The sequence below is a fragment of the Salvelinus sp. IW2-2015 genome, unplaced genomic scaffold (assembly GCF_002910315.2).
Source record: "Salvelinus sp. IW2-2015 unplaced genomic scaffold, ASM291031v2 Un_scaffold564, whole genome shotgun sequence".
In the NCBI taxonomy this organism is placed as follows: domain Eukaryota; kingdom Metazoa; phylum Chordata; class Actinopteri; order Salmoniformes; family Salmonidae; genus Salvelinus; species Salvelinus sp. IW2-2015.
Window position 1 is genome coordinate 718,123 of NW_019942576.1, and position 9,187 is coordinate 727,309.

The following is a 9,187-nucleotide window of genomic DNA, read 5'->3' on the forward strand; positions in this document are numbered from 1 at the left end:
GAGAGGAAGAGAGGAGGGCAGCAGAAGAGAGGAGGACAGCAGAAGAGAGGAGGACAGCAGAAGAGAGGAGGACAGCAGAAGGAGAGGAGGGACAGCAGAGGAGGGCGACAGCAGAGGAGGGGACAGCAGAGGAGGGGACAGGCAGAGGAGAGGAGGAAGGCTGAGAGAGGAGAAGGCTGAGGAGAGGAGGAAGGCTGAGGAGAGGAGGAGAGAAGGACAGCAGAAGAGAGGAGGAAGGCTGAGGAGAGGAGGAAGGCTGAGGAGAGGAGGAAGGCTGAGGAGAGGAGGAAGGCTGAGGAGAGGAGGATGGGCTTTTCATTAGGGCTAATTTATTTGCATTTAGAAAAGGGGGAGGTGTTTAAAAAAACATCAATTAAGCCAAAGTGTTAATAATGCATTTGTGAATGGGTGAACTTTTATACAATCCGAGCAGCAGGACATTGATAAAAATTGTGTTTTGCCTCTTGGTGTGCTGGCCTGTACTCCCACTGACAGTACATTAGAGTGGTTAGGAGAAGAGGGTTAATGGGGTTGTAATACTGGGTTATTGACCATTAGGACGCTGGAATGGTTGTCAAATAGGCCCTGAAGGAGAGTCTTGTTGTGGCTGTTCATTTATCACAATTTTCTGCATCRAGTTTGCCTTGCTCTCCGTTCCCTGTGAACAGGGAAGTGATTCAACTCAGTGATGAGATAGACTCTAGCTGACTGTTGAGATTGAGGCTGTACTGTCTGTTTTCACTGCAGAAGTCTTGGGTGTCAGAGTTGGTAGGAGACAGGAAATGAGAGGTAAGGTGGGTTGGACTGTAGCATGGTAACACTGGCAGTCAGGGTTGGGCCAATAGGAAGACGACATAGAAATAACCCACTCACAAATACCAATCCATAATGCCACATCAACAGGAATGTCCTTTTAAATAAGGGGCCATTTCCTGTAAACAATGAATCATTTGGAGTAAGTGGTGCATTATAGGATATTAACAATATGAGGAAATTACTTCAAAATGGGCTTTTGTAAAGACATAGAAAACATGACACAGTAAAAAGTCTCCAATCAGTTTCACATTCAATCTCCTATATTGGGTGTGAACGAGTCATGACTGACATGAAGTCCCGGCGGCCAATCCCCACCCCAACATCCCCCTGCTCACTCACCCCATTGGCCGTGCTGACGGCCTGGTAGTAGACGCTGTAGCTCTTGTGTGGGAGAAGGGGGGCGTTCCAGTAGCCGTTGTAGGTGCGGTTGTCTCCGATGCAGAAGGGTACGGGGGTCTTGATGTCGCCCATGGGCAGCTCYGCTGTGAAGTAGTACTGGGAGTTGAGCACGGTGGTGTTCTGGAAGTGGATGGGCACCGGGTAGCAGCGCAGGATCTCTACCGCCCTCCGCGCCCGCCGGGGGCGCTCTTCCTCCACCACCACCACCTGGTACTTACTGCAGGGAGACAGGAGAGGAAGACCTAGTAATCGTTCAATCAAATTTATTTCTGCAATATTTCMGCTGCATCTTCCTCTGCTTGCTGGAAAGAAGCATGAGTCAGTGAATCATAATAGGACTTGAAATGTGTAACAGGAGTCTAATGGGGCYGCAGGTAGCCTAGTGGTTAGAGCGTTGGGCCAGTAACCGAAAGGTTGCTGGATCGAATCCCCAAGCTGTCGTTCTGCCCCTGAGRAAGGCAGTTAACCCACTGTTCCRCYGGCGCCGAAGACGTGGATGTTAATTAAGGCAGCCCGCCGCACCGCTCTGATTCAGAGAGAGATGTTAACATTTGTTCATCCACTATGTGTACCAAGGAGAACTGTGCAAAGAGTTKTTTTGATCGTTCAACAACTTATCAATTAAAATGTGAAAGAATCAAAGAWATCACAGCATATTACATGTTCCTAGGGTTGCATTTTAACCCATCATTGTAAATGAATGAGCTAGACGGAGAAACATAGGAAATAGTAATTGCCAATGACCGATACACATTTTCACTAATTCTTCAGAAAGCATATCTGATGCGTTACAGTTTGTGTATCTTGACAGAATACACTTGTCAAGCTACCAGCGATTTCAAGTCATGCAGTCTACCCTTTATTTTAAAAGCATACAATCCTCAGCTTGTGTGCATCAGTACCGCTTGCTGTGCGGTAGCAGATTGAACAGTCTATGACTTGGGTGGCTAGAGTCTGACAATTTTTTAGGGCCTTTGACACCGCCTGGTATATAGGTCCTGAATGGCAGGAAGCTTGGCCCCGGTGACGTACTGGGCCGTACGCACTACCCTCTGTCGCACTTTCCGGTCGGATGCCAAGAAGATGTCATATCAAGCGGRGATGCAACCAGTCAAAATGCTCTCGATGGTGCAGCTGTAGAACTTTGAGGATCTGAGGATACTGTACTGAACATAAGCAYAACTCCTACTTCACTAAAGCGGTGAGCAGTGAATGAATTACCCGTATAAATAAGCATGTAGACTTGCTAATCTGAGAGCAATTGGATGAGAGAGACTATCACACTGGACGTTGGCTGAGGTGGTGACAATTTAGTATTGACCCGGGTGTCTAGTCAACCCTTTCCTCGCTCTCTGACTGAAACAGACAGCTTTAATAAAGTCATGAAAGCCTGCAGCCTCGTAGCCCGCCCCGCCGAGAAGTAGAGCGCCATCTCATTTACAGACGTCATAGCGATAGCTGTCAGGTGGGTAATATCTCATCTATGTGGAGGGATTTAAAATGGCAGGAAATAAAATAGGGGGAACTGTAGAAGCATTCCCGACTCTCTCTGTGTCGCTCTCTGCCAGGATATTAGGCGCTAGAAATCCTGACGCCGGCTGGGGATTAGAGCACCGCTCTAAGTGTGCCGCAAATAATAATGACATGAAAAAGGTTCCTACTATCGTGATAGCCCCCTATTCCATGTCAGGCTTGGGAGTTAAGTGTATTATAAGAAGGGGAGATCAACAACCAACCCTGAACCAGGCTTCCTGGGTAGAAAGCCTTGGGAAGCGGCAGAGGCAATAGGCAATATTAATAGGAACTGGATAGGGATTGGGTGGGGGATTAAGTGGGCCCTAGTCCAAAGCCATAGCCTTTTTCCAATGCTATAGATGGGAATATTGGCAGGCAGGGTGGCATGGCAGGAGGGAGGGAGAGAGAGACAGAGGAGACCGAGAGAGAGAGAGAACAGAGAGAAGAACGAGAGAGAGAGAAAAGAAAAGAGAGACGAAACGAGAGAGACCGAGAGAGAGAGGAGAACAGATAGGAGCGAGAGAAATCAGAGAGACAGAAACGAGATGAGACCAGAGAGGGGAGACCAGAGAGGAGATCGAAGAGACAGAGACAGAGAACAGAGAAGAGAGAGACAGAACACGAGACAGAGAGAGACAGAACAGAGAGAGAGAGAGAGATCAGAGCGAGAGAGAAACGGAGAGACAGAGACAGGACAGGAGAGAGACCAGAGGAGACAGAGAGAGAGAGAGAACAGAGAGAGAGAGAGAACGAGAGAGGAGAGAGAGAGAAAAGAGAGAGAGAGAGACAGAGAGAGAGAGAGAGAAAGAGGAGAGAGAGAAAGAAGAGAAGAGAGAACAGAGATAGAGACAGAGAGAGACAGAGAGAAACAGAGAGAGACAGAGAGAACAGAGAGAGACAGAGAGAGAGAGAGAGACAGAGAGAAACAGACAGAGACAGAGAGAGACAGAGAACAGACCCGATATGGGAGTTTGCATTGAGGCAAATTATTTGAAGACTACTATTGAACATATTAAAGACAGGTATGAATATCAAAGATGAGAATGAATATTGCTGCTTGATAACAGTCCTCTCAGTGACACTCCACATTTAGAACGACATTATAATTGCTGTAATTAGCTCAAAATGATCTTTTTATTCAATTGAGATTGTTATGTATAAATGAACCCAAGAAGGTTAATGTGACAACTGCTAATTTAATCACAAAATCTTAAGGCTAATCAGGATTCTGAAACTATCAGCCACAAACTATCATTAAAACCAAATCAACAATCTTAACTCATCTAATTTTGACATATCAACCATGTGGTTTATAATATTACATAATGAACCCGGGTTTTACTTGGTTGCTCTAGTCTAGTGTACAGGAGAGCATCTGCTGTATTTTTCATATCTCCTCTGAACACTTTTGTCACTTTAAGGCCTTTCTACAACTGAATCCTACATTTAAGGCCGGTTTGTTGTGAGTGTTAAGGTGTTCTTCAGTTCAGCGTCTAGCGAAGGTCGGACGAGTGTTCTTCGTTCAGCGTCTAGCCGAAGTCGGAGAGGGTGTTTTCAGTTCCGTTAGCCGAAGTCGGACGAGGTGTTTTCAGTTCAGCGTCTAGCTGAAGTCGACGAGGTGTTCTTCAGTTCAGCGTCTAGCGAGTCGGACGGGTGTTCTTCAGTCAGCGTCTAGCCGAAGTCGGAACGTAGGTGTTTCAGTTCAGGTCTAGCCGAAGTCGGACGAGGTGTTCTTCAGTCAGCGTCTAGCAAGTCGGACGAGATGTTCTTTCAGTTCATGCGTCTAGTCCGATAGTCGGACGGAGGTGTTCTTTCAGTTCAGCTCTCGAAGTCGGACGAGGTGTTCTTCAGTTAGCGTCTAGCGAAGTCGGACGAGTGTTCTTCAGTTCAGCGTCTAGCTCGAAGTCTTGCGAGCGAGTGTGTTCTTCAGTTCAGGCGTCTAGCCGAAGTCGAGACCGAGGTCAGCTGGACGAGGTTGTTCTTCAGTTCAGCGTCTAGCCGAAGTCGGACGAGGTGTTCTTCAGTTCCAGCGTCTTGCGAAGTCGGACGAGGTGTTTTCAGTTCAGCGTCTAAGCCGAAGTCGGACGAGGTGTTTCTTCAGTTCAGCGTCTAGCCGAAGTCGGACGAGGTGTTCTTCAGTTCAGCGTCTAGACGAGTCGGACGAGGTGTTCTTCAGTTCAGCGTCTAACGAAGTCGGACGAGTTGTGTTCTCAGTTCAGCGTCTAGCCGAAGTCGGACGAGGCGTTCTTCAGTTCAGCGTCTAGCCTGAAGTCGGACGAGGTGTTCTTCAGTTCAGCGTCTAGACGAAGTCGGACGAGGTGTTTCTTCAGTTCAGCGTCTAGACGAAGTCGGACGAGGTGTTCTTCAGTTCAGCGTCTAGACGAAGTCGCACGAGGTGGTTCTTCAGTTCAGCCGTCTAGACGAAGTCGGACGAGGTGTTCTTCAGTTCAGCGTCTAGACGAAGTCGGACGGGTGTTCTTCAGTTAGCGTCTAGACGAAGTCGGACGAGGGTTCTTCAGTTCAGCGTCTAGCCGAGTGGACGAGGTGTTCTTCAGTTCAGCGTCTAGCAGAAGTCGGACGAGGTGTTCTTCAGTTCAGCGTCTAAGACGAGTCGGACGAGGTGTTCTTCAGTTCAAGCGTCTAGACGAAGTCGGACGAGGTGTTTTCAGTTCAGCGTCTAGAGAAGTCGGACGAGGTGTTCTTCAGTTCAGCGTCTAGCCGAAGTCGGACGAGGTGTTTCTTCAGTTCAGCGTTCTTAGCACGAAGTCGGACGAGGTTGTTCTTCAGTTCAGCTCTAGACGAAGTCGGGACGGGTGTTCTTCAGTTCAGCGTCTAGACGAAGTCGCGACGAGGTGTTCTTCAGTTTTCCAGCGTCAGACGAATCGGACGAGGTGTTCTTCAGTTCAGCGTCTAGACGAAGTCGGACGAGGTGTTCTTCAGTTCAGCGTCTAGACGAAGTCGGACGAGTGAGCTCACATACTTCCTTAAAAGGCATTTGCTTGAAAAACGAAAAAAAACGGCAATAGTACAGTGTGTCCATGTTAGACGCCGTAGCCAGTACACACTTCCTCCAAATAGTCAGAATTAATCCAAGACAACTCAATCTGTCATTGATTTTGCCGTTTTTGCCAATGAGATCTTAGTCACGCAATTTTACATCTAAACAAGGTGTTTTGTGCAGTATCATTAAATGAAAAAAATTGCATGAAAACGAGTCGTCTCTCGTTGAATGACAACAAAGACTTTACTGAAGAATCCCTACTGATGACCAATCACRAACGAAGGGGCGTAGACTGGCTTTCCCCAAMAAAAAAAMATTGTGTCCCAGAACAACCCKAAAATGCCTTAKCGAAGTCCAAAATGAACAAAAACATCAAAATGTAATCATAATARATGCACAAACTCTTCTAAAGTGTTTAGACAGGGAAGCATTCGTACGCCTTTACTKATGCACAGCCAAGTGGAACTCAAGGGTAGTGAGGTGCAAAGACAACGTAAGACAAATTCAACTGACCTACAACCTTTCCAAGAAGTAAACCATCTGCTTTCACCTSAGCAGAATCTCCATGAGAGATACATTTTCAAACAGGAACCAAGAAAGCTCCCGACTCCTGACTCCTCTTCATAATCAAAATTCAAGACCGCCCACACCAGTGTAAAACCCAGAAACAATATGTTTGACTTAGAAATGATACAGTTTGTCAGCCCTATTCGATATTTGCCAATTCAATTTCCCCCCAGCTCCACACATCCATTGGAGATTAGATCTGTCATAAACTGCTGGGAAATATCGGGTCCCTGTGAACACGCAAGTCTCTCGGTGCTCTTTCAGCTATTTAACTCATTACAGACAAGAAGAACTTCCCCAGCATAAATAACTTCCCTTCTACCCTTCACTGGTAGATAGTAATCACTAACTTCCCCTCTACCTTTCACTGGTAGATAGTAATCACTAACTTCCCCTCTTCTACTTTCACTGGTAGATAGTAAATACATAACTTCCGCCTTCTACCCTTTACTGGTAGATAGTAATCACTAACTCCCTTCTACCGTTCACTGGTAGATGTAATCACTACTTCCCCTCTACCCTTTCCCTGGTAGATAGTAGATTCACTACCTTCCCCTCTACCTTTCACTGGTAGATATATATCACTAACTTCCCCTCTACCCTTCACTGGTAGATGATAATCACTAACTTCCCCTCTACCCTTTCACTGGTAGATAGTAATCACTAACTTCCCCTCTACCTTTCACTGGTAGATAGGTAATCACTAACTTCCTCCTCTAACCTTTCACTGGTAGATAGTAATCACTAACTTCCCCTCTACCCTTCACTGGTAGATAGTAATCACTAACTTCCCTCTACCTTTCACTGGTAGATAGTAATCACTAAACTTCCACCTCTCCCTTCACTGGTAGATAGTAATCACTAACTTCCCTTCTACCTTTCACTGGTAGATAGTAATCACTAACTTCCCCTTACCTCACTGGTAGATATAATCACTAATTCCTCTACCTTTCACTGGTAGATAGTAATCACTAACTTCCCCTCTACCTTTCACTGGTAGATAGTAATCACTAACTTCCCCTCTACCCTTTCACTGGTAGATATAACACTACTTCCCTCTACCCTTCACTGGTAGATGAATAATCACTAACTCCCCTCTACCCTTTCACTGGTAGATAGTAATCACTAACTTCCCCTCTACCTTTCACTGGTAGATAGTAATCACTAACTTCCTCTCTACCCTTTCACTGGTAGATAGTAATCACTAACTTCCCTCTACCCTTTACTGGTAGATAGTAATCACTAACTTCCTCTACCTTTCACTGGTAGATAATAATCACTAACTTCCCTCTCTACCCCTTTCACTGGTAGATAATATCACTAACTTCCCCTCTACCCCCTCCCGTGAAGCCTCACCGTGTGGCCGCCATTTTACGCAATAAAATCTGGCTGTAAAACAAACTTATGATGGCGAAGAGGCCGGCGAGAAATATGAGGACTAATTATGAACCCATGTGGCGATGGAACAAAGGGCAGGGCATAAGAGAGAGAGACCCAGGAAGGCAACAGAGAGAGAGAGAGCGAGAGAGACACACAGCAGAGGAGCGAGACCACAGAGACAGAGAGAGACAGCGAGACACAGAGAGAGAAGACGAGAGAGAGACACACAGAGTGAGAGACACAGAGAGAGAGACACAGAGAGAGTAGAGGAGGAGGCATGCCGTTGAGGAGGAGAGGAGCTGGGTGGGAGAGTGGGAGATGAGGAGGAGGAGAGAGGAGCGTGGGTGGGAGAGTGGGAGATGAGGAGGAGGGAGGAGAGGAGCTGGGTGGGGAGGTGGGAGATGAGGAGGAGGAGGAGAGGAGCTGGGTGGGAGAGTGGGAGATGAGGAGGAGGAGGAGAGGAGCTGGGTGGGAGAGTGGGAGATGAGAGGAGGAGGAGAGGGGCTGGGTGGGAGAGTGGGAGAGGAGGAGAGGAGGCAGCTGGTTGGGAGAGTGGGAGATGAGGAGGAGAGCAGCTTTGGTTGGGAGAGTGGGAGATGAGGAAGGAAAGCAGCTGGTTGGGAGAGTGGGAGAGGGAGGAGGAGAGGAGCTGGTTGGGAGATGAGGAGGAGGAGGAGAGGAGCTGGTTGGGAGAGGAGGAGGAGAGCAGCTGGTTGGGAGAGTGGGAGAGGAGGAGGAGAGGAGCTGGTTGGGAGAAGGAGGAGAGGAGGAGGAGAGCAGCTGGTTGGGAGATGAGGAGGAGGAGGAGAGGAGCTGGTTGGTAGAGTGGGAGATGAGAGGAGAGGCTGGTTGGAGAGGAGGTGGAGAGGAGCTGGTTGGGAGAGGAGGAGGAGAGGAGTGGTGTTGGGAGAGGAGGAGGAAGAGGGAGCTGGTTGGAGAGGAGGAGAGGAGGAGGGCTGGTTGGGAGATGGGAGGAGAGGAGCTGGTTGGGAGAGTGGGAGAGGAGGGGAGGAGTTGGTTGGGAGAGTGGGAGAGGAGGAGAGGAGGAGGAGCTGGGTGGGAGAGTGGGAGAGGAGGAGGAGAGCAGCTGGTTGGAGAGTGGGAGAGGGAGCTGGTTGGGAGAGTGGGAGATGAGGAGGAGAAGAGCTGGTTGGGAGAGGAGGGGAGAGGCGCTGGTTGGGAGAGGAGAGGAGAGAGCTGGTTTGGGAGAGTGGAGAGGAGGGGAGAGCTTGGTTGGGAAGGTGGGAGAGGAGGGGGAGGAGTTGGGTGGGAGAGTGGGAGAGGAGGAGGAGGAGGACTGGGTGGGAGAAAGAGAGATGAGGAGGAGGAGGAGGAGGAGGAGGAGGAGGAGAGGAGGAGGAGGAGGGGAACTGGGTGGGAGAGTTGGAGATGAGGAGGAGGGGGAGGAGGGAAGGAGGGGAACTGGGTTGGAGAGTTGGAGATGAAGGAGGAGGAGGAGGAGGAGAGGAGGAGGAGGGAATGGGGGAACTGGGTGGGAGAGTTGGGAGC

General features: G+C 48.6%; 1 protein-coding gene across 1 annotated transcript in view; it reads right to left on the reverse strand.

The window, feature by feature from the left end:
* Positions 1-9,187, reverse strand: part of LOC112068574 (receptor-type tyrosine-protein phosphatase mu-like) — a 180,546-nt gene that overhangs the window by 94,265 nt on the left and 77,094 nt on the right. The window contains 1 exon segment of the mRNA XM_070438203.1: positions 1,156-1,428. Coding sequence (XP_070294304.1) covers positions 1,156-1,428 — 273 coding nt within the window.